General features: G+C 47.8%; 2 protein-coding genes across 2 annotated transcripts; both read left to right on the top strand.

The window, feature by feature from the left end:
* Window positions 1-92: 92 nt before the first annotated feature.
* On the top strand, window positions 93-14,886 carry FBXW10B (F-box and WD repeat domain containing 10B; the record flags this gene model as incomplete). Its single annotated transcript, XM_084298345.1, has 13 exons — window positions 93-269; window positions 3,289-3,478; window positions 4,162-4,368; window positions 4,469-4,596; window positions 5,139-5,261; window positions 5,779-5,897; window positions 6,341-6,544; window positions 7,475-7,596; window positions 8,125-8,270; window positions 8,918-9,060; window positions 9,729-9,884; window positions 10,783-10,982; window positions 14,021-14,886. The coding sequence occupies 13 exons, from the start codon at window positions 93-95 to the stop codon at window positions 14,884-14,886; spliced, it is 2,781 nt and encodes a 926-aa protein (XP_084154471.1).
* Window positions 14,887-16,286: 1,400 nt separating this feature from the next.
* LOC311216917 (Golgi apparatus membrane protein TVP23 homolog B-like) lies at window positions 16,287-22,338 on the top strand. The gene is made up of 7 exons (XM_084298556.1): window positions 16,287-16,360; window positions 16,607-16,689; window positions 17,171-17,315; window positions 18,073-18,162; window positions 19,420-19,551; window positions 19,639-19,767; window positions 20,731-22,338. The coding sequence occupies exons 1-7, from the start codon at window positions 16,349-16,351 to the stop codon at window positions 20,761-20,763; spliced, it is 624 nt and encodes a 207-aa protein (XP_084154682.1). The 5' UTR covers window positions 16,287-16,348; the 3' UTR covers window positions 20,764-22,338.
* Window positions 22,339-23,233: the final 895 nt, after the last annotated feature.

Raw genomic sequence — 23,233 nt, 5'->3', positions numbered from 1 at the left:
TCTCCCCAAAGCAGAGCGAGCAGTGCAGACCGAGCACCACGGCAGCAGCCACAAGCAGGAGGTGGTCTCGAGCTCCTGCTCCTCTAGGAACCATGTCCCAGCCCTGCCACCAGGCCCTGGGCGTCCTGGCTCCCTGCCCTACCCATTCCTGTCCCGGTGCCACTAGGACTGCTTTTCCTCCCCTCTGCTTGAACCTCATCTCCTTGTGCCTGGAGCTTCTGGAACTCAGTGGGGCAGCACCTGATTTTGGGGAGGGATTGGAAGCTTCTGTAATAAAAACAGTTATTGTGACTGGTGTTTGTGAGGACACTCGTGGTGCCTCTTGGTGTAAGGGTGGTGGTGCTCAGCCTTCACTGCCCTTCACAGCGCTGTGTGAGCAACCACAATGCACGGTGATTAAACTCTTGTGAGCCACCACTTGGACAACCATAACATAAAGAGGATGAGTGGGGGGAAATGTGCTGTAGGAGAGGGGTGCTGGGTTTGGGAAGCAAGAAGAATTTGCACCAAAGTCACTCCTTTCTTCTTAAGGGGGGCCACACCTTTAACTAACCCTACAATGCAATGAAGGATTGAGTTGGCAGCCACCAGGCACATTTCTAGTCTTTATTAGGAAACATTGGGACTTTAAAGAAAAGGTATTTTTCTTTAAATCCCTAAGGGAAAATGAGTGGGATGCATGCAGACCCCGCCCGGGCTCACACCACAGCACTGCACAGCCAGGCACCTCGAATGGTTTGTTCGGGAGCTGTGCCGCAGAGTCCCCGGCCAGCCCCAGGAATCCAGGGTGCTTCCTGCTGCATCCCGGCCCTCCCACCCCAAACCTCCCAGGTACGGGATTTCAGCTGCACATCCCTTCTGTGGGGGTCCTCATCTTTCCCCCCTTCCAACCGTTTTTGTTTGTTTGTTTTTTTTTTTGTGTGTGTGTGTATCCCAGGATGGATTGTGCCAGGAAAACATTCAGTTGGTTACAGCTGATTTGCCAATGTGGCTTTCAACTGCAAATGGATCTTCGGTATCCCAGGAATTTACTGCTTGCTTCAGAACATGAACCCCTAGCCTCTTGCTATTGGGGGTACCACGCAGGCGAGGAAAATGGTTGCGGCTGGGGAAGGAGCACCTGCTCCCAGTACAAGGGCTGCTTCACAGCCCAGAGCTGTTGTGGGTCAGGAGAGTGTGGGAGGGCAGAGCAGAGCAGAGCAGAGCAGATAAGAAAGCCAGCGTGCTGCTGGGTTGTGCTTCTCCCATGGCCTTCACGGCGCTATTTACCTCTGGCAAACAGCTTCGGGTGTGGCTCAGCTCCGTGTAGCTGTGATTTTATTTCAGGGGTTTTTGGAAGAAACTGGCAGAGCAGAGCATGCTCCCAGGAAGGGGGGTAGGATTGCTGCAGAGGGGCAGGGAGCAGTGTGTGGGTGTTTTTTGGGGGTCTTCACGGCTGGCTTTGGTGGGCTTTGCCTTGCTGGGGTGCTCCTGCAGGGAGAGGGGGTGCCAGGAGCCCTACTGTGGGGAGATGTGGCTGCTCACTCTGGGACAGCTGAGGTCAGGGTGGGTGCTGCTTCGGGGTGCCGGGGGCTTCTTCCAGCCCAGGGCAGCACTTCCTCAGGGTGAGGGGTGCTGCTGTCCCCAGTGGATGCAAAAATAAAACATAATTATTTCTCAGGTAGTGCTGTAAAAGGAACATTTCTGTGTGCAGGGTGAGAAATGCCCCTCTGTAGGTGGGGTTGTGATCGCTGCAGCAGGGTGCTCCAGGCTTTGGTTGGGACCAGCAAACCTGCAGAGGCACCCGGTGCTGTGCTCGGTTCTGGTGACATGTGGGGGATTTGCTGCAGGAAAACAGCCCTGCGCTGGGGAGCTGCTGAGGCCGGGCTCTTTGCTCCTCCAAGGAGTCACATCAAAATCCTGCACAGTGAACGTGACCACGGCGGTGTCTGTGGGATGGCAGCCCCGAAATCACCGTCTCCACAGGGCACGTTTGCTCTGCGTGCAGCAGGCCTGGAGCCGCTGCAGGCCTGGCTGCCTGGTAAAAAGGAACGTGTGCCCATCCCATGGGGCCTCCTGCCTGCGGTAACTGGGGGAGCTGTGGGGTGCAGGGGGAGCCCCTGGGTGCGTGGGGCTCCCTGTGCCCCATCCCTGTGGGGTGAGCCCTGGGGGAGGCGCAGCTCTGTGCTGCCTGCTCCGTGACACTCAGCCCTCCTGCCTTCCTACCTCAGCCCTCCCACCTTCTCCCAAACAATGGATGCCAACAGCTTTTAATCTTTTTTATGTATTTTTATTCTTTTTATGTATTTTTATTCTTTTTATGTATTTTTAACTCGTGGGATCGTTAAATGAAGTCTTCCTTCAATCCGGGGAAGCTTGGGAGCGTGTTTATGACCAAACAAAACCAACAAAACACCTTTACACAGCCATTGCCCAAACACCCCCCGGCTCCCCCCTGCCCACCCTGTGCTCGCTGTCAGCGGCCCTTCAGCGTTGTGCTACAACCAAAGAGGAACCAGACCCCAGGCGGCACCCAGGGGCTGTCCCCTCCCTGCTGCCACCCGAGGGGGGCTTCAGGGCCCCGCACCGCGTTCCCTGGAGCCGGGCAGGGAAGCGCCGAGCCCGGGGCCGGGAGGCGGCGGCGGTCGCCTGGCAGCCGCGGCGGGGCCGCCCGAGATGGCGGCGGCGGGGCGGGGGGGCCGCGGCCCGGCCCGGCCTCGGCAGCGGGGCCCCGGGGGTGAGCGGGGCCCGGAGCCGCCACCGGGGGACGGGGCCGGCCCCTGGGAGCTGCCCCAGGCAGGGGTGGGGGGCTCCGAGCTGGGTGCCGGGCAGCCCCCTCGGTGCTGCTGTCCCCTCTGGGGCTGCTGGAGGAGGCTGCCCCCGGTCAGCTTGGTGTGGCTTTATTGGCCTCACAGCACTACTGCCATGGTTTTGGGGTCTCTGTGCTTTCCCGTTCGGGCTGTGGGGAGAAACCGCAGGGCCACACGAGGTTCATCGTCCTGCCTGGTCGCCGGTGGGAGGAGGACCCCAGCCTGCGGTGGGGAGATGGAAAAACCTCCTGGGAGGAATCGCTGTGGGCAGCACGTCGCGGGAGGGGTGGTTGTGAGCTGAATGTTTTAAGGCACGACAACCGTGCTAAAGAAAGCACTGAAGGGGCTAAATCTGTGTAGGTTGAAGGGATGGAATGAATAATACTGTGTAATTTACCTATTAGATGCTTAATATGCTACTCTTAACTTACGCAGTCCCCTAATTCGCCTCTGTGCCTACTGTGACTGTGAGGTTCTGCTCTGTGCTGCTTTATTGCAGAGGAGGCAGGTATGGACGGATCGTCTCCTGGATCCCCAAGAAGCTGCAGCAACAGCAGTCGTCCTCAGTCCGGCTCCCCAGTGCCACTTCCAGTTCAGCCTGCTGGCACTTCTGCACACCGTGACAATCAAAGTGCATCCACAGGAGTTGCCCAGCATGGTACTGCAGGTACCACTGAATATTCTGGAGGGTGGGTAAAAAAGCACAGCAATGCTTTTCTGGAAAGTTTAGAGCAGTGACATGCAGAAGGAGGTGGTCTTTCAGTGGAGACCATGCTCCTAGACATGATGAGATACGGTGTGCCTCCTTTTGCGCACTGAGGGCAGCAAGGTCCTCGCTTAGGTTTAAGGTGTTCCATCAGCACAATCAGAATTCTACAGCCTAGCACTGTGTATGGTGCTGCCCCTAAAAACAAGGAGAGCCCTACACCATGGGGAGCTGCAGGTTGGCAAAGATACCAGTGGTGGATGTGGATGTCAGAAAAAAATAGTGGTGGGAGAAGGGCATAAGCTGTATTCACCTTTCCATTGTCTAGGGAAAAACAGAGAAATTTGTCCTTTTCTCTTTCCTGCTGCAATGTCATGACAAAAATCCTATTTTTCTTAGAGGAAATCTAACAGCTAAAGGAAGAGTCTTCCACTCAGAAAAAAAAAAAAAAAATTTTGATGTATTTGGCATAAGGCTGTTTTGATATTCTCCCTTAAGTCTAGGACAGACACCTTCCTGTGCTGGTGACTGCTGTAGCAGAGGTAGAAGAGGGGAAATACCTCATTTGTAAAGAGAAAGCTGTTGCACTATATTCCTACCAACAGTACAGTTAATGGCCACCTAAGCTCAAGCACTTATAAGGCTGTGAATTCTGCTGGGTTCTAGGTCATCAAATGCCAGCAGTGTGCTTCTGGCCTCGAAACACCAAGTGCCTCATCCAGGACGGCCTGAATGCAGCACCTGCCTCACCTCCTGAATCCTTAGCCCATGGAGATGTCACTGTGCCTTCTGCATCGCTCCAGTCACTCTCTCATGTCAAGTACAAGGACTTCATTCGCTGCCTGCCAGTTTATCTTTCCCAGTACATCCTGGGTAAAGCTTCCCCTAATTTTCCAAGGATGGTTTCCCCTAAGGGTCACAGATGACCTCTGACATGGGTAGGGGTTCACTACTCTGTCCTCTTAATTCTCAGGGCTTTTGGATCAAAAATCCCTTAAAGCTTGTGCTGCTGTGAGTGGATACTGGGCTTTTCTGGTGAAAGAAGTCGAGAGGGAGCACGTGTGTCAAGGCTTAGTACAGGATAAGATCCGGTATTTGCAGGTATGGTGCCTGGACTTCTGCCATTACTACATACTTCATTTTTTTTGCTGTTGTTGCCCAGACCATTAGAGGGAAGTGCCATTTTGGGAGGCTACCTCCCAGTTTCACCCTGTTCCTCCTCCTTCCATCTGTAAAACTAGGCTAGTTGTTCATACAGTCACAAACAGAACAGAATAGCCTTCACTGACCTTTAGAGAGCCTGGAACTGTAAAAAAATGGATCAAAATCAAGAATTCTTAATCAAGTAAACCCAGTTTGGTCACAAATGCCAATATTGGACTTACAGGAACTCGTGGGGATTGTTCTAGCTGCCATAGGGACTGACTGTAGCTCTGCCCAATGAGCTTTATTTGCTCCACATGGAAAAAGGAAATGCTAAGCTTCTTTTTGAGAAGCCAGAGATGGTGGTTGCGATGTGGTAAAGCAATGCTGGGAAGAGAGGTTTGCCCTGGTTAGTATAGACCTACCACAGACGAAGCAAGAGTAAAGTCCATGTGTGTGGGCTCTGCAGTGACTACGTTGCCTCTGCTGGTTTATCCTAGGGGTTGCGCCCTAGGGGAGCAGTTTCAAACTATGCTAAAATAGTCAACGTGACAATTCCCCAATCAGATGAAGAAGGACACGTCATTGAAGTGAAACGCCGCAGTCGTGAAGGTAAAACAAAGGTACGTTGGAGGTGGTTTGCCTTTCATGGTTTTTCACATCTCAGCATTTGGGGAGGAAGGAGGACATGGTGGTCTTGAAAGACAGGACTGTGAATTTGGACTTAGTTTGCTCTTCTGGTTTGCACAGTTGCAAGCAGTTCATAAGCACCAATGCATGCTCAGCCCCTTCTTGCACAGGAGGGAGCCACCGTCCATGCCCAGAAGGAAATTCTACTTTGTCCTAATGCTGCTCCCCGTGGCACTGGCAAGGCTGGGCACAGAGATGTAGCCTTTATCCCAAAAGATGAAGAGTGCAGGTGTCAAGGCTTCCACTACTGCCACAGAACAAGGCAAGGATAACAACCCTTGTCTCTGTGCTAACCAGGGAGTTCCTGCACGCTGGGTGTTCCTTACCAGCACTTTCTGTCTCTATTGGTCTTGTTGGGGAGCAAGTGGTGGATGATATGGCTAATGCTGTGGAGTAATGCTGTGTTCCCCTTTACCCTGAGTAACACTTCCCTATTTCTCTTTCCATCAGGAGAAGGAGGAGGAGGGCAATCTGCAGGCAGCCTATCATGATCTGCAAACTGACACGATCCAGCTGGAAGAGAGGAACGTTTTCTGTGGCTCCTACAACATTCGTGTTCTCACTGACCGGTACGCAAGCTGTGCCCGGCTGCTTTCTGCACTACCCCTGTAGAGCCAAACATTGGCTTCTGAAAACTTGTCCTGTTCCTTGCAATCCTTTAGGGGACATGTATGGCTGGAGGAGGGTCTCAGTGTCACTGATGAACAGCCCTCAGTATCAAATCCATTTTTTATAAAGATACTAAGGTCACTTTTGAAGTTGCGAGGATTAGGATCTATGGAGTACCACAAGGGATATGGGGCTGGCAGGACCCCCTGCCCTTCTTCAAGTTTACCCTCCAGATACAAACCTGGGTATGCAGAACTAGGGACCTGGTTGTGGTGCCCTGCAGAGGAACTGCCTCCTGAAGCAGATTGCCCACCGAGTTGCTCTTTGAGGAGCTCTCAGTATTGAGCCCCTTTAGACCTTGTTAACTGGCGAATGCTCGCATTAATCACCGTTTCTTATCCAGATCAGACCAAAACAGGGTAATTCACTACAGCGGTGGAGACTTGGTAGCCATTGGCTCTACAGACCAAAAAGTGAGGTTTTTTGATACATCAGCAATGAGAGAAGTGCCACCTCTGCTCTCTGGCCATGCTGGAAGCATCAAAGCACTGCTCCTTGATGAGAAGAAAGGGTTTGTTTTTAGTGTGAGCTTCGACCTCAGCATCAGGTGAGCTTCCCTGGGCCTGTGCCTCAGCTACCATCCCCATGAAAAATGGAGCTTAACCACCCCAATCTTTATGAATCCTCCTTCCCATCACTTTCATTAGAGTACTAAAGAAAGGAAAGCTGATAATGAAACACATCCCTCCTAGAACTCCTGTTTTCCAGTTTCACCTGATACTGAATGATAAAATAGGAAGATACTTTCTTATAACCTCTGTATCTTAAAACACCAGGTATGTGTCTGATAGGTGCCTGAAGTGAGGCTCTGGCCCTGCTGAGGTCAGTACCTGTTTCTCCATGACACTATAGAAGTCTTGTTGTGCTGAGCAGATCCAGCACCCTGGTAGCTCCTGCGCAGGTCCAGCGTGTTGACACAAGGAGTGGAGATGAGCAGCTGCTATGTCTTATTTATCACTGAATCTCAAGAGTGTTGTGATGAGGGGTGAGAAGCTCCTCAGCTCTGGCATGGCAAACGTACATCTTCCTCAAAGACAGCATTTAACAACAAGGGAAAGAGCTGTAGCGATTCAGGCTCTGTCCTGCCTGCCCTTCCCCTCCCCAAGAGGGCTGTTTGTTCAAGTGCATGCTTGAATTCTCAAGATAAAGTTGACAGAAATCATCTTGGCACCGGCCAGTAAAGAAATAACTTTATCTGTAAAGCTCTGCTTTTGAAGGTTAATTGAAAGTAGCCAAGCCAGAGGTGAAATCCAGCTACACATTTCCAGGCAATTTGGAGGTGGAAGAACAAACTAAATGTAAAAATTTAACACTAAGCCTGACTTGATTGTTCTGAATCCCTCATTACCTCAGTGGGCTGCCTCCTGATTTTGACCTGGCATGGGTGTGAGATGAGCTGGGCCTGTTAAGTGGGAAATAAGAAGTCATTAATCGAGTTGTTAATCACTGGATTTCCTTTCTGGTCATTGCTGTGTAGATGCTGGGATATATTCAGTGGTGCTTGCATGAAAATCTTTAATGGTCACCGCGGGACAATCATCTGCTTGGATGTACATGAAAGGAGGCTTGTGTCAGGAGCCAGAGATGGGATGGTGAAAGGTGAGAGCCAAGGGGAGCTGCACAGACAAGGGCAAATGGCAGCAGCAAATGGGCTGAGCACCTGGGAGTTGTGGGGTGCAGTGTGAGTCTGAAAACAAGTGTATAAATCAGAGGGTGAATTTTAATGTCTTGTATTACTGCTTCCAGAACAATCTAAGCTGGGGACATATGCACACACAAGGTCCCTGTGTCACTGCAGATGCTTATTACTGTTGCTTTTATTTGGATTTAATGGTTTTATGGCTGAAGGGCCGGTCTTGGGAGAGTGGTATCAGCTTGCAGCTTTGCCAGAGGTTGCCTTGTTACCTGCTTATAGATTAAGAATTAAAAGGATGTGCCATCTCAGGGCTTGGTATTTAAGAAATTTGCCATGTAATTGCACTCTTAAGTCAACACCTGGCTCCAAGCAGAGCTGCAGGTACAAGGTGCAGCTGTAATTCCAGTAGCATCTTTTAGTTCATATTGCACTCAGAAAAAAATATACCACTGGGGAAGACTTCTAATATTTTTCCCCTTTAATCCTGACAGTGTGGAACTTGGATAGTGGGGTATGTCTCAAGACTCTAAAACACAACAATGTTGTTTGTGTTAAAATGGATGGGGTCCATGTTGTCAGCGGCTGTGACAGAGGGCTGGTGAAAGTCTGGCTTGCTGAGACAGGTGCTCTGGTCAAAGTAAGTTTCTTAGGTAGAAACTTTGTGCTAACTTTGTGCTAAACTATCAAAAATCATCTATGCTATCTTATCATAGACTTTTTCTTGTTCCAAAGACTTTCTTAAAAAATAAAAAGACAAAACAGTCTAAGCTAATGAACTGCAGGATTATAGATAAAAGAATAATATTAAAAACTGATTTTCAAACAACTGAATTCTAATCTGGGTTTTTGTTTTGCCTTGCTTTTAAATGCATTCATTATTTAATCTTTGTAGATGCATCTGTCTGCTCTTGCAGGAACATTCAGAACCTAAGAGGAGAGCGGGAGGGTTTAACTAACAGCTTTTAGGGCTGGAGGTGCCCTTCCACCACGGTCAGGGCAGCCCACTGTTCTGGTGTGAACACCCAGCAGATCACAAATATCCCAGTACACCAACATCTACTGAGCTTATATAATGATGATGGAAACTCATCAGCAGCAAGCCCAGAATATTACTTTTAAGGGACTGTCAAAGTAATGCAGTTATCCCCAGGGTATATTTGTATATTGCACTGACACCTGATAAAACAATATAGTATATGAGGAAGGAATTGAGTGCCGTAAGATCTCTTGGCATGTTTACATCCGGACTGCTGACAGTGTTGCATCTCTTTCTTTTACTCTCAGATATTGGAAGGGCACCAGGGTCCAGTGAAGTGCTTGTCCTTTGATCAGTGGCACCTCGTCACAGGAAGCTCTGATGGATACGCCTTGGGATGGAGCATGGTGGGAGATCTTAAGAGATGCCTAACAGCCTTCCGCCACCCAAAGTAGGTATCAGTGTGTTTCAAGGTGTATTCAACAGCACACTGTAAAAAAAAAAACAACAAAAACAAAAACAAAAACAAACAAACAAACAACTTTTCCCTTACAGCAACACAAAATAGCTTAGTTGTCAGTCCTAGAACTTGAAATATCCTCCTTCAACAGTCATCTTAAAAAGTGTCAGGCAATCCATAGTCATAAACAAAGTTTGTGGCATAACAACCAAATACACAGCCACTGGCTCACAAACAGGGGTGACTTAAGACAGTAACAGTGCGTAGTCCGAAACTTCAAGGATCCCAACCTATAACCAACTGGATGTCATGCTAACTGGTAAAGAAGAGATGCTGTATTCTTTTGCAGTGGCTGTGTTATGTGCTGAACTCTACCAACTATGTGTGATGTCATTTTGTAGATCTGTGAAAATGTTGCATCTTAGTGTATTCATTCACTTTCCTAAACATAAACATGAAACTTAACATGGAATAGATAGTCATAACCACAGTGGTGGTTCTGAGGATGTTGGGTGTTTGTTTTTTTTCCTCTTTTTTTTTTTTTTTTGGCTTGCTATGGAGGCAGGCAACTGCATCTCCTGCAAGATGAGGTAGCTGATCTTGTCTCCTTGTGAAGAAGGCATGATGATCATACCAACAGTTGCATGTTGTGTTTTCAGGGAAGTTCTGTCTCTGGAGTTTCTGTATCTCAGAGTTGTCAGTGGCTGTGCTGATGGAAAGATTCGTATATTTAACTACCTGACTGGAAGCTGCCTGAAAGTGTTGGTGGCCAGTAGCATAGGGGAACCAGTATCTTTCTGTGTTGCAGGAAACAGGTTGGTGACAAAACTTGCAATCAGTCTCTCTACTGAATTAGGTAGATTATGCTGTAATTTAAAGAATTAAGTATTTTTCCTTCTACTGTCTGTCTAACAAATAAGGTTTAAAGGACTCTAATGCTTATGGACTGCTTTGGTAACTAATTCTTATTAAAAATGGTTGAAAATTATTTGCTTAGTCCATTCAGCAGACTATACATTTCTGTTTCTCTACTATTTAAGACAAAAACCCAAAAGCCACTTTCAGAACCTAGATTTCTTAGGTTGAATAATCAAGCCAAGGTCTGGCAAAGCCTTTACCTACCCCCTGATGGAAAATCGTTCCAGGTTCCTTCATGCCCACACCTCTAAACTAAAGGTGGTTCCCAGCTCCGGTGTAAGTGATAGGTTAAAACAACGGTGTGTTAGTAACACTGTTTTAGTCGCAACTCTAGAACACAGCAGTAGGTAGGCTGCTAGGAAGAAAACTAACTCCATCACAGCCAGACCCAGGGCACCCATCTAATTCAGGTTTAAATGTCCCTGATAATATGGTACCTACAATTTCTTTTGGCATTACACTGATCTAACTCCACTGTTGGGACAGCTTCATCCTAATTATTTCATTAATTTCACTAACTTTCATCCTAATTATTTTTAAATGAAGTTGTTTGTAGAGAGAAATGAGAAGAGCACCACAGAGCTCACGCAGACTCTGTGAGTTAAAAGTACAGCATCTGATTGATGGGACTAAGTGCTAATGCTTTTCCCTTCCCTAAAGGGGAGTGATTGTTATCTCAGTTCCATTTAATTACCCTCAGGTTTTGTATTACACACAAGCAAATGGGCCCTTTAGGTAATATCTGCTGTGTTAATGATACCTCTGCTTTGACGAGCTTTCTCTTTCCTTCTCCAGGATGGTGATCAATGCACCCAGTAGCCTGCTGATGTTCCAGTTTGAGGATGTCAGGTGGGACTATACCCTAGCTGCTGACCGAGAGATGGTGCGGAAGGAAAAGCAGGGGACCTGTCCTCTGAGCAGAACACTGTCTTACTCCCAGCAAACCAAGTGCCACGCCCTCGGCCAGACGCATCGCCTCGCTCTGCAGATGCAAGGTGCTGACCAGCTCACGCTGTCTTGCTTGATCTACAGCTGCCTGCCAAAACACTGTGGAGTGCCTCAAAATACTACACTCAGTCTTTGCAATGCACTGACTTTGCTTTCTGAAATGAGTTAGAAATAGTTTCAAGTACCCAGTGCCTTCATCCTAATCAACAGTTGGACTTTCCACTTTTTTAAAGTACATTTGGGTAGATTGCATTTCAGTGGTTCTGTTGTTTCTAGGCTTTAGTAAAACCTTCACACTTCTAGAGAGGTTTGGTGTAAATTCAGCAGACTTAAGACAATAGTCATTTTTTCAGCTAAATAATACTTCAGTACTGTTATTCATGTTCTTACAGCTGGTGTGCATGGAAACATGCCGTTGATTCAGTGCTTGTGTTATTTATTAAAGTTCGAGAAAGGCACAGGACACCGCATCCAGAATCTACCACTGCTGGGAAATGTGATTGCACATAAGGAGGCTCCTTTTACATTGTAATATAATGTAGATTTTAGAAATCAGTAGGTACTTAATACAGTACCATGATTCTCCAGTTCTGTGATCAAACTGTATGTTGCAGATGAACTGATGGGCTGAGAAAGTTTTCAGACCATCAAATGCCAGCTACCTCGATACAGCGGTACTTGGTGCAAGATGTACAGTTTGCAGAAAAAGGGAATGGAATATTTTAATATTTGGGGCAAAAATATGGGTTGTATATACATGCAATTAATACTTTTTAAAAGTCAGTCTTTGCTATCGTCTCTGAATTCAAACACTTGTGCATTATTTTTAACACCTATACCTTCAGAACTGTGATAAAAGGTAAAGCAGTAACCAGAGACTTGAAATCTCATCAGTTTTTAAGATTTTATTATTTTATTTTTTTTAACACCAGCAAAGCTTAGAGATGTTGTATTCTTTTGTTTTCTATCTCTCTATGATGAACTGAAAAAAACAGCAGCTTGCAAGCAACAGGAGAGCACAAGGACTTTCCACGTTCAGGCACAGCAACAGCAAGAGCTTTTCTTTCCTGGTAACCAACAGCCCCATGCTTTTGCTTCGAGACGGCCAGCAAGAGCATGTTCAGTAAGGATCCTGGCAGGTGCTGGTAAGAACTTGTCACAGCGAGGTAGGGCAGTGGTTCTTCAAGTAAGTGCACCTAAGATGGATAAATGGATTAAACAAAAGGTAGCAATCTCTAGAAAACAAAGCCATTTTGGATGAAAGGTTTGCGGTGGTACAACAGATCATTTGCAGAGTCTGCAAAAGCTGCTTTACATCAATCAAATAGGACAAGTGATCAACTCCAACTATAAAGCCTTGTTCTCTGGTGTCCAGGCTTTTTTTTTTTTTCCCATATCCTTGTTCTGTTTTTGATATCTTTACCATGTGCAGGAGAATTCTGTACAAAATATGTTCAGATATTTAGTATTTATAGATAGCAGCTACTCAGAAAATCCTGTTTAAAATATTACACATGGAAATTGTCCCATTGCTGCCAGCAACATGTCAACCTAGAATTTGAAAATGTTAGCACTGAGATAATAAACGTGGTTCTTGGTAACATGGCATTTCTTTCCTAAACTTACAGTTTCTCCCAGGTTTTAAATTCAAAACCTGTTGGATCTTAGAGTTTGACAGACACTGAAAGGAGGGAAGGGGTTGTCCCGCTCTGCTGCAGCCTCACCTCGAGTGCTGGGTGCAGTTCTGGGCACCCCAATGCAAGAAGGACACAAAACTCCTGGAGAGCTTCCAGAGGAAGTCTACAAAGATGGTGAGGGGTCTAGAGGAGAAGACGTGTGAGTAGTGGTTGAGGTCCCTGGGTTTGTTCAGCCCAGAGCAGAGCAGGCCGAGGGGAGGCCTCATGGCGGCCTGCAGCTCCCTCACAGGGAGCAGAGGGGCAGGCGCTGAGCTCTGCTCTCTGGGGACAGCGACAGGACCTGAGGGAACGGCATGGAGTTGGGGCAGGAGAGGGTCAGGCTGGGTGTAAGAGGATGCTTAGGCACTGGAACAGGCTCCCCAGGGCAGTGGGCATTGCACCGAGCCTGGTGGAGTTCAAGAAATGCTTGGACACTGCTCTCAGATGTAGGGGTTGGTTTCTGGATGGTTCTGCGTGGAGCCAGGAGTTGAACTCGATGGTCCTTGTTGGTCCCCTCCAACTCAGGCTATTCTATGACTAGTCTGTTTTGCTGTATTCTGCCTTTCCAAACTGTAACTTAATGTTCTCTGAAATACATTTCCAGATGGCAGAAGCTTCAATTAACCAGGTTAGCAATAACAGCAAAGCAATTACATGCAAACAGCATGACTTTGCTTTGCAATGGGACAAATTAACTGCTATGGTGAGGCTGTGGCACTGAGTGCTGTACAATCTTTGTTAAAATCTCCACTTGGCTTTTAGTTGATGGCATAATTACGCAATCCATCCCAATGTGTCTGTTAAACAACACAGGTCACTCCTGACATCACTTCGGACATCAAAGCTAGACAGTGAAGTGTGCCTTGTGACTTCCAACTCAAATGCAGCTCTGAGTAGTAGTAGTTCAAAGTGGTTCTTGGATGTTGGCTTTTTCATATTTCTACCAGGAACTGCCTTTTCTTGAAGCCTTTTCCCAGTGCACAAACTGTAGGACAAGAACGGGGTGCGTGGGAAGTTGTGGTGGAGAAACCTCATTCTTCTTAGAAACCATAGCTTCAAACGAGGTGGATACCAGGCCATCCCCACATAAATAAAACTTGTGTTACAGAATTACAACCTTTTGTTTGACCTGTACAGACTATGGCAATGAACACTCCTCAGGTCACTAAGGCAGAATTACCTCAGGTGCTGACAGTGTTGCTGGTAAGGCTAAAGATGAACAAGCTGAAATGGGCTTCCTTGGTGTGTTGCCTACAGTGCCTGTTCTGTAGATAAGCGTGGACTGTCTGAGTGCGTATCAACCCAGCACACATCCCTGGTCTTACTCAGAGTACTGCCCTGCCAACAGTGATCACAGGTGATATCCTTGTGTCCAGTTACGTTCAGTGTTGTTTTGTTTTTGAAAACAGATGGCACATCTGAATACGGCACTCCTGTCTGTGTACCTGAACATCCTGACACGGCAGAAGCCATGCAGCAGCACAAAAAGAAAAAGGACTCATATTATCTAGTGTCCTCTTACAAGTTCCTCTTAACTGTCAACATGCTGCGGAAGAGCTGCAAGTCATCCTTTGTCCGCTCCAGTACAAAGCCTCCTATAGCAACTGGGAAAGCCTGGGAGGCTCCTCTGCATCAGCAACGATGCCTTGAAAAAAGGCAAATATACAAAACCCCTCTGCAGCACAAACAGGATCAGACAGCCCGGCTCCAGTGTGTGAGATCTCGCAGTGATTCTCTGACTATGAAAAGAATTTCTACACCCTTCGAAACCAAAATGCTGCAGCTCAAACTGAAAAATTCTTTGCATGGACCCACTGTGAGTTCCTCTATTCCCGCTCCATGCATTGTACGTCCCAAGACATGTGGTGGTTTGCTACAGGAAAAGAAAGCTCACGGTGGTCACGGTAAAGTCACTCCTCGCCCTGAAGAGCGGGGTCAGCTTAGCAATCTCTGTACAACCTCTGAACTGATCAAGTCAACACACGCAAGGATGGCACAAATGAAAAATGAAGCAGTTTACGGGGGAAAGAAGCCCTTTTGTGCATTTTCTGTCCAGACTGACGGTGGGTTCAGGCTTCTGACAGGAAACCAGAAGGAGGCACATGAGGCAGCTACTATAGCGCAGTGTCAGGCAAACCAGGCAAAGCTCTTAGAAGATCATCAAAAAGCTTGCAAGAAGGCCTGGTTAAGGAAAGCTAAAGGCCTACCCACAGACTCTTTTACTAAGGAGGGGAAGATACCTGCTCCTGAACTTGGACTCAATACTTTTATCTGAGATAACCGAGTAGTCCAACAAATCACTGGTATCTGGGGCTTCACAATCATGGCAGCTCCCTTATGGTGTCCAGCTGAGCCTGCTGTGTCAAGATCCCTGTGGTTTCTAAGTAAGTATGAAAGACACCTCTTTTGTAAGTTTGCCTAAGAATCATTATTGGTACCTTCATCTCTTTCTCAAGGTAGTGAATGGAGTGACTCCTGGATAAAGCCACACCTGGGATTGATCTTGCTAGAGCTGTTGTCACTATAAACACAGCACTGTTGTTGAAAAACTACTATACAAAAGATATGGCTCAGCTGTTTGAATAGAGATTTTTATTGTTCAAGTTTATATACACTGACTAGAGTTTATAAGCTAAAGAAATATGGGCTGAGAAAATAATTGCTGTGTTTAAACCAAATAGAGGTAGTGGTTTGTATTCCTTTATTTCTGTGGATAAACATCTAAACCTGCATGGTTTCTGCTAATATTCAGGACCTGAACTGGCTTGAGCTGGGAAGACAAAAATTCGCCTAGTTGTACAGCTTTGAGCTTCTGGGCCAGAGTACCAAAAACCTGTTATTTCCTTGCATTAGAGGCTGAGGCAGGATCCTTCTGCCCGTGGTCCTGGTGGCAGCAGTTCTGGTTTGAGGTGAATGCCTGTGCGACCCCCAGGCAGCAGGGCGGTGATTGAAAAACAGAAAAACAACTAATGTGTTCTCCAGCTTCAGTCACTGGGCTTTGTTAAGTGACAAATAACAATAGTTGTACCCCCCAAAATTGTAACGAACTGGTAGTAAGTACTGAGTGTCAGTGTAAAACTACACGGATGGCAGAAAGTGGTGAAGATGGGTGAGTCGGGCTGTGGAAATTGGGTTTTACTGCTGGAGTAGGTTGGATGTTAGGAAGAACTTCTTTACTGAAGGGGTTGTTAGGCATTGGAACAGGCTGCCCAGGGAAGTGGTGGAGTCACCATCCCTGGAGGTCTTTAAAAGATGTTTAGATGTAGAGCTTAGGGAAATGGTTTAGTGGGGACTGCTAGCGTTAGGTCAGAGGTTGGACTCGATGACCTTGAGGTCTCTTCCAACCTAGAAAATTCTGTGATTCTGGGATTCTGTGAGCCCTTCACGGGCAGGGGCTGAGGGAGGGCAGGAGGTTGCCAATGGGCAAACTGTAGGCAAATGGGCAAACTGCAGCGCACAAGGACTATAATTGCCTGCAGGGGCTTGGGCTGAGCGCAGTTCTCAGCCTGGAGGCAGCAGGGACGCCAGGCGCCACGGGAGGGCCCCTTCTGACCAGAAACCAGCCACAGGCCCTCACAGCGCCTCCCTCCTCCCCCCCCCCACAACTTCCGCCCTTCCACCTCCCCCTCGGCGTCACCCCCCCGCAGCGCGCAGGCGCGGCCCCGCCGCCCCCTCCCTGGGGATTGGCGGGCGGCGCTGACGTGGCGCGGCCGGGCGTGAAGCGAGGGGCCGCGGCCATGCTGCGGCAGGTAGGGGCCGGGCTGAGGGGAGGGGGGGGCGGCGACGACCCCCGGGGCCCCCCCTGGGCCGGGCCCTCCCGCACCGCTCCCGGCAACCGGGGGGGGGGTCCCGGGTGCCGCCCCCGGCCGTGGGGAGCCTGTGGGGGTGGGCTCGGGCTCGCCGTGGGGCTGGGGCCGCGGTGGGGTGAGGCGCGAGGCGGGGGGGTGGCGGCACCCCTCGGCCTGACCGCTCCCTTGTCCGTGTCCCCCCCTCAGGACAGCGGCGACGACATCGAGGACGTGTCCCTGTTCGACGCGGACGATGAGGCGTCCCGGAGAGCCAAGAAGGCGAAGCTGAGGTGAGTGGGGGGCAACAGGGGGCGGCCGCTGCGTCCCGCACGCGTCTTCCTGCCCCCAGGCCCGGTGCGGTGCTGGCCTCAGCGCTGTGCGGCGCGGTTCTGAGCTGGGGATGTGTAAGGCCTAAAGAAGGGCACGGCTGTCACGTCGAGAAATGGGAGCGTTCTTCAGCTCAGCCTGGTGGTTCTTCAGTCAGAAAACTGTTTTCAAATGCACTCTGTAAAACACCAGGTGAAATTCCCCCGTCCCTTCCTCATCCAATTCTCTTTTGATGTGGCTGCAAGTGGGACGTGTCCTCCTTACGATGAACTCCCAGCCAGTTTATTCACTCTATTTTTGGTGGTTATTGCACGCTATTTGCATGTAACAATGCTGGTCCTTAGCCATTGAGTTGGTGGGAGAAGATCACCTTGCAGTGTCATTTCTCTGAAATTGCTTCAGCCTTGTCTGAAAGAGCTGTGACTGTGCTGTGCTTCATTCCAGGCATCCGGTGGCATCATTTTTCCACCTGTTCTTCCGAGTCAGTGCCATAGTTGTCTATCTGCTCTGTGAGCTCTTAACTAGCAGCTTTATTGCCTGCATGGTGACAATTATCCTCCTCTTGTCATGTGACTTTTGGGCTGTAAAGGTAAGTTCCTCTAAGAATTTTGTTATCTTTGCCTAGTTATATAAGAGTAATTGAACAGGGTGATGCTCCTGTCCCCCCAAAAGTAGCTTCTTTGTGCCTTTCTACCAGAATGATACCTGAGACACCCCCAAGTACTGTGGTGCATTGCAAAGCATTATGAAATAATAATTCAAATCTGTGTAGTTACTTTCTCTATTTTCAAACAGAAGTTATGTCAGCCTTCCTTTTAAGGCAAAGCAGGCTTTGTTATAAGGAGGATCCCTTTAGAATCACCACAAATATGCCTCATTTATGTAACTACAATAATTTATTGTTATACTAAACATACCAGAAAACAGACTGCTATGGATGTAAAAATGTCATAATCTTGTTTTCTCACTTGGGGCAAAAGAGCAGCGTTGAAAGCAGCAACCCAAGCAGCTGAACTTTGGCAAGATTAAGAGCAACAAAATACAAGATCTTTACAGTGTGATGCCTGTCATGCTAAAATACAGCCAGCGTTGTTAACTAGTGCAGCCACTGAGAGCGCAGACTGGTGTGAAGTCTACTCCAGCTGCTGCTGCTGGTGTAAGAGGTAGCGTTTGCTGCCAGCAACATTTAAAGCTCCTTTTAGAGCTGACAGCGATGAAGTCTGGGGTTGAAAGCTGCCATTTCTTCCTGGGTCTGGTGCTGAGATGGAACGCGTCCAAGGATTTGTTTGTCTAATGGGTTTTCTAAGCAGCAAATTGAAAGCTCATGGCTCTTTTTTAAATTTCAGAATGTCACAGGGCGACTAATGGTTGGCCTTCGCTGGTGGAACCAGGTGGATGATGATGGTAGAAGTCAGTGGATATTTGAATCCAGAAAGGTAAATTCCTTTTTTATTTCTTTTTATTGTTTCAGTTTTATCAAACCCCTGTTAGTTACCAGTTATGCTTGTGATGGTAGATTGCATAATTCAGACCTGTACTTCCAGCCACAGATCTGTACCCACCTGCTTGTTTCACGTGGGCTACCGAATGAGGATGACTTCAAGTTTTTTTATTTTTGGTTTATTTAAAAAAATCTCATGGTGTACCGATCTGACTTCATGCAAGTAACTGGTTCATATAAAATGCAGCGAAGGTTCCCACATCACATCAATAACGTAGACATTTTCTGGTGTGAATGTGGAATGGTTCTTGCATCCTGTTGAAAATTATGGGCACTAGGAAGCAACATAAAGCATTCCTTGTGGTTGCTGCTGCTCCCTTGCATTCAGTAGGGCTACTGCTGTGCCTCTTGTTGGCACCTCACATCATGTCACGTACCTGCTCTTCTGGTCCTTGTCTCTGACCTCTGTATGCGTGGAGCTAACAGCACTTCTGGTGTGCAGTTCTGGTTCGAGGTACAGCTCATTTCCTGCAGTCTGTAGCGGTGTAGGGTTAGGGTCAGGTCTCTTTTTCCAGCTGAATTTGTGCCCTTACTGCAGGCACATTCTTTTGCAAAACTGTGCTAATTTAGAAAAACGAACATGTTAGGGAGTGGTTTAAAAAAAAAAAAAAGTAGCTGAAAAGTAGGTGATGCAGGAAGTTTTAGTCATACGTTGTATAGCCAGTCTAGGTTCTTTAGCTATCGATAGGAAGAAGTAAATGCTTGATTGGGATATTCTGCTCAATAAAGTTTTTATAAAACCAATGGTGTGAATCAGGTGTGCCTGTAAAAATTACCCTGGTTTGATGGCTGGGTGTATCAGTGTTCTCCCAGCGGTAGGCTGGGTGATATTCTGGTTGTCTGTAAATGATACAAAGGTGGAAAACATCTGGCTGCTTCTGTGCTTTGTAACAACCACTCAGTAAACGCAATGCTTCCACGGTTTACTACGGCCTTTTAGCCCCAGATATTCCAAGAGGATTTGTTGCTACTGCCTCCGCTGTTTCTGACAGAAGATTGACAAAAGGGCCCTTTAAATGGAAACACCTTCTGTTACAGAAATATCTTAGTGATGTAGAAGTTGGCCTGAAAAGCACCCAGTAATGTTGTATGGAGGCAAAACTCAGAAGGCTTGTAAAGTCTGGTCTGCTTTTAATGACGTGATCTATATGATAGAGCAGCCTGCTAATCTTCATTTACTTTCTGTTTCCAGGTATCAGCACAAGGGAGTAAAGCCTCCTCGGAAGCAGAGTCCCGAATTTTCTGGTTAGGTCTAATTAGCTGTCCGATGATCTGGGTGATATTTGCTTTCAGTGCTCTCTTTTCCTTCAAAGTGAAGTGGCTGGTGAGTTGCCTCCCTCAGCTCGGTGATAGATTTTGCATGTTGCCAATAAGTTGGTGTAAATCAACTGCAGCTTTTCCTGTGTCCTAGGCAGTGGTTATAATGGGAGTAGTTCTCCAGGGAGCCAACCTTTATGGTTACATCAGGTGCAAAGTTGGCAGCAGGAAGAACCTGACCAGCATGGCGACCAGCTATCTCGGCAAGCAGTTCTTGCGGCAGGTAAGATTTCCAGGGTTTTGGAAACCCTGCCGTTGTTTGCTTCTGTCCGTAAGCTCCCTTTCTGCCTGAGCCATGAAAGGAAAGATTTAAACAGCTGTTGGAGTTCTGTATTGGGACCCTTCACGTATTGCTGCTTGAGAATTTGAACCCTTTGGTTAAGTCACAGAGTAACTTGCTAGTTACTGGCACCAGGTTCCGTTTGCAGCATATCGGGAGCTTGTGTTATTTATTAGAGCTGTGGAATTTACTGAATGTGGCTGGTCTATTGGAAACAAGGAGCACAGAGCGAAAACAGTGGCAGAATGGAATGGCGTTTGATAAGCTCCGCTGCTCTTGGATGACACGTTGCTAAATTACTCCTTGCATTGCACTGCTTCCTCTTCAGGTTGTGCTAATCCCCAAAATGTGTATCTGGAGGGATGTTGGGTTGGTCCTTGTGCTTCAGTGCACGGCTGCAGTGTGCATAGCTCTTAGTAGAAGGCCCACCGCTGCCTTTTGTATTTTTTCTCACTTCCAGCTAGCTCTTCTCATCGGGTCCTTTCCTGCCCCAGCACCAGATTTCCTTCATTCCATAGGTCCCTGCAGAAGGAGGTTCTGCTGTGCGCTGTTCAACCTCTAGGTGTTCACTGAACTTCTGCTTTCCCCAAGTTTCTTGACTGTGGTGCTTTGTTTTACACAGACGACTGGGGACAGGTGGCTTGGCTGACACAGCTTCACAGGTGTTTACTGAAGCTGTTGTCATTAGTGTGATAAGAAGCTTAAACACGGATGAACGCTCATTCTTGGCAGTTTATTGGGTTTATGCTCTTCTGTAGCTGTATTTGCTTTTGAGTGCTTTTGCCACTGCAGTGGTTACTCAAAGGCCCAGTCTGGTTTCAGTCTCTGGTAGGAATGTCCCAGAATCATGGCGGTGAGTCACACACTTCTGTGGTGGACTTTTTTTTTTTTTTTTCTCTTTTGCAGACCGTGGCTAAAGATGACCAAACAGCATCTTGAGTGGTGGGAAGCCTCAAGGCAGATCGGATTCACAGAAGTGAACAACGGAGAATGTTGCTCTGACAGTGAGATGTGGGAGCTGCGTAAACGAGGTGTGAATTAAAAGAAGTAAATAAATCGTGCAAGGCTTCCTGTTAACACTCCTAGTGGTTTGTATTCGGTTCTCCACTAGCAGATTGTGTTTACATTCTTTCTTTAGTTTGATTAGTTAAAATTAAATTGTCTGAACTTCAAATGAAAAAAACATGCTAGATAGCTCTGGTGCAGGTGTATACCTACTGGATGAAAATGCCAGGCATCCTTCTGAAAAACCATGCACAAGCTGAGCTGTCTCTTGCCCAGGACCCACCCCTCCAGCAGTCAGGACCTCAAGTAGATTTCAGTTGTGGACTCAGCTGCATTTTGTTCTCGGAGGTCATTGCTGCTTGTTACGAAGTCTAGACAGCTCTTTTTTGGCTCTGCATCTCATTCTGTGATTTGAATGGCGCTGAGGTCTTTGCAGTGAGGGAAATGTTGCTGTTGGCATAGTAGGAAGATGGGTGAAGTCTTGTGGAAACTGCACAAGTGATGTGTGCAGCTCTGGTCTTTTATTAATCTGAAGTGTTCCCGGAGGTCTCAGTAACATCTACGCAGGACCTTGATTAAATCTCGGGATTTATGGTAAGTCCCTCTTTTACCTGCTGGCCTGTGCCTGTATGGAGAGCGCGGGCAGAGTAAAACCAGGCTGCAAGGAGAGCTGCACACACCACCCACGGTGTCAGAGATGGAGTGAACCTGGGAGCAGGTGGTGACAGAGCTGTTGCAGCGATGCCACCTGGTGTCATGCCACTGCTGCACAGCAGTAATAATGCATTTGGTGTGTTCCTGCAGCCACGAGGACGTGGTGTGGTCTCGTCTACAGGCTCTTCACTGTCCCGCAGTGCCAGGCAGTGGGGAGCGTGGCTGGCAGGGCTACCAGGACGCTGCATTGCACGTGCAGAGAACGTCTTGGGCTCATAACACCCGTGCAGCTGGTTCAGGGTTGCCCATTTAGACGAGAGCCGAGGCTGGATGTGGACTGTTTGCCTTCCACTGTTCAATGACCAAAGGGTGTTTTGGGTAACCTGCCTGCTGGGGCTGCCTGAACACCTGGCGTTACTGTGCTCATCCGCAAGGCGCTTAATTTCTTGAATCCATGCAACGTGCTGTCCTCCAGCTGTGCTCCCCAAGGGGTCTGCGGGCTGGGAAAAAACATTAGTATGATCACGAAGTGTTCACCTAGGTGGCAGACAGTGGTGTGTTCTGTGTGAGAGGCGTCAGGTCCTTCTTGTCACGTCAAACTGTTCAAGGCAGGTTGTGCTTTCATGGCGGGGGCGTAGTGTGAGCTTCTGATGAGGTATTTTAAATTAAGAATGTGGTTTCTTTTTGAATAATGGGTACTGTAAATTGTGGGATCGCGTTAATGTTCTATGTCTCCCTGTACTGTAGCAATACTCGGGAGCTGTACATTTGTCTAACTCTTTGGATTGATACCTTCCTTTTGTAAATATATATTTATAAAATCTTGAAATTAAAATAACGCTTTGTTTAACCAGACCGGGTGTCCCTTCTGTGATTCATGGCTACATTCTGTTTATGTTCAGTGTTCTTGCAGTTGATCGGGGTTACTGAAGTCAAACAGTGCTAATAATGAGCTCTGTCCCAGTTGCTTTCCCCGAGAGTCTCGGAGAGCTTCGCCTGCGTAAACACTTCAGCTGCATGACAACAATCCCAGCGTGCTTATGAAGAAAGTGTCGCTCTGGCAGCCGGATCATTGACGGGGGTGGCTCAGTCTGGCTATTTCTAGTTTGATTCTTGGTCTACCACCTCGTGCACCTGTTCATCGAGACTTGGCTTGAGTGCTGAAGATGCTGCTTTCGAGGGGGCTCTGAGGACCCCTCTCTCTGCCCAGGTCCCTGGCTTGGTTCTGGCAGGTGGCAGCGTGTGGCTGGAACTTCTTGTCCCCATTTACCTGGACAGGATGGTCTGTTTCTAATGAATGGATGTAAACAGGCAAAGCGAAGTAAGTCACTGGAGTAAAGGTGCTTCTGCAGCCACGCGGGGACGCACAAGTGCAGCGTCTGGCCCCTGCAGTGTGCTGAAGCGGAAATCCTTGCTGCTGCTGCTGAAGGAGCCCCCGCGTGCCGCGGCTGTTGGACAGACTGCGCTGACTACGGCAAAGCCTCAGCCACCAGGTGGTTGTTCTAAAACATGTTGAAAGCTTTGGACTTCACGTTTACTGCTGCCAAAGCTCCCCCCAGACTGTTCCTGGAAAATAGTGTGCTTTTCTGAAAGTTGCGGTGTAATTAATCAAGGACAGACATTTATTAGTACATGCCTTTAAGTATATCCCTGTGTGGCTTATTTTTAGCCTCTTGGCAAACATTCAGTTTTCTGGCTTCTGAGAAGCTGGCATTTTATCACATTTCTCTAGCGTGGATCAAAACCAAAT

This window comes from Netta rufina (assembly GCF_964035555.1).
Source record: "Netta rufina genome assembly, chromosome: 19".
In the NCBI taxonomy this organism is placed as follows: domain Eukaryota; kingdom Metazoa; phylum Chordata; class Aves; order Anseriformes; family Anatidae; genus Netta; species Netta rufina.
The sequence above is the reverse complement of the archived record's forward strand: the minus strand, read 5'-3'. Positions and strand labels throughout refer to the sequence as shown.

Excerpts from the sequence above, each read along its gene's own strand:
- LOC311216917 (XM_084298556.1), top strand. Across the intron at positions 17,316-18,072 it reads GTGACTTTTGGGCTGTAAAG|AATGTCACAGGGCGACTAAT; the intron begins GTAAGTTCCTCT and ends TTTAAATTTCAG. Across the intron at positions 18,163-19,419 it reads GGATATTTGAATCCAGAAAG|GTATCAGCACAAGGGAGTAA; the intron begins GTAAATTCCTTT and ends TTCTGTTTCCAG.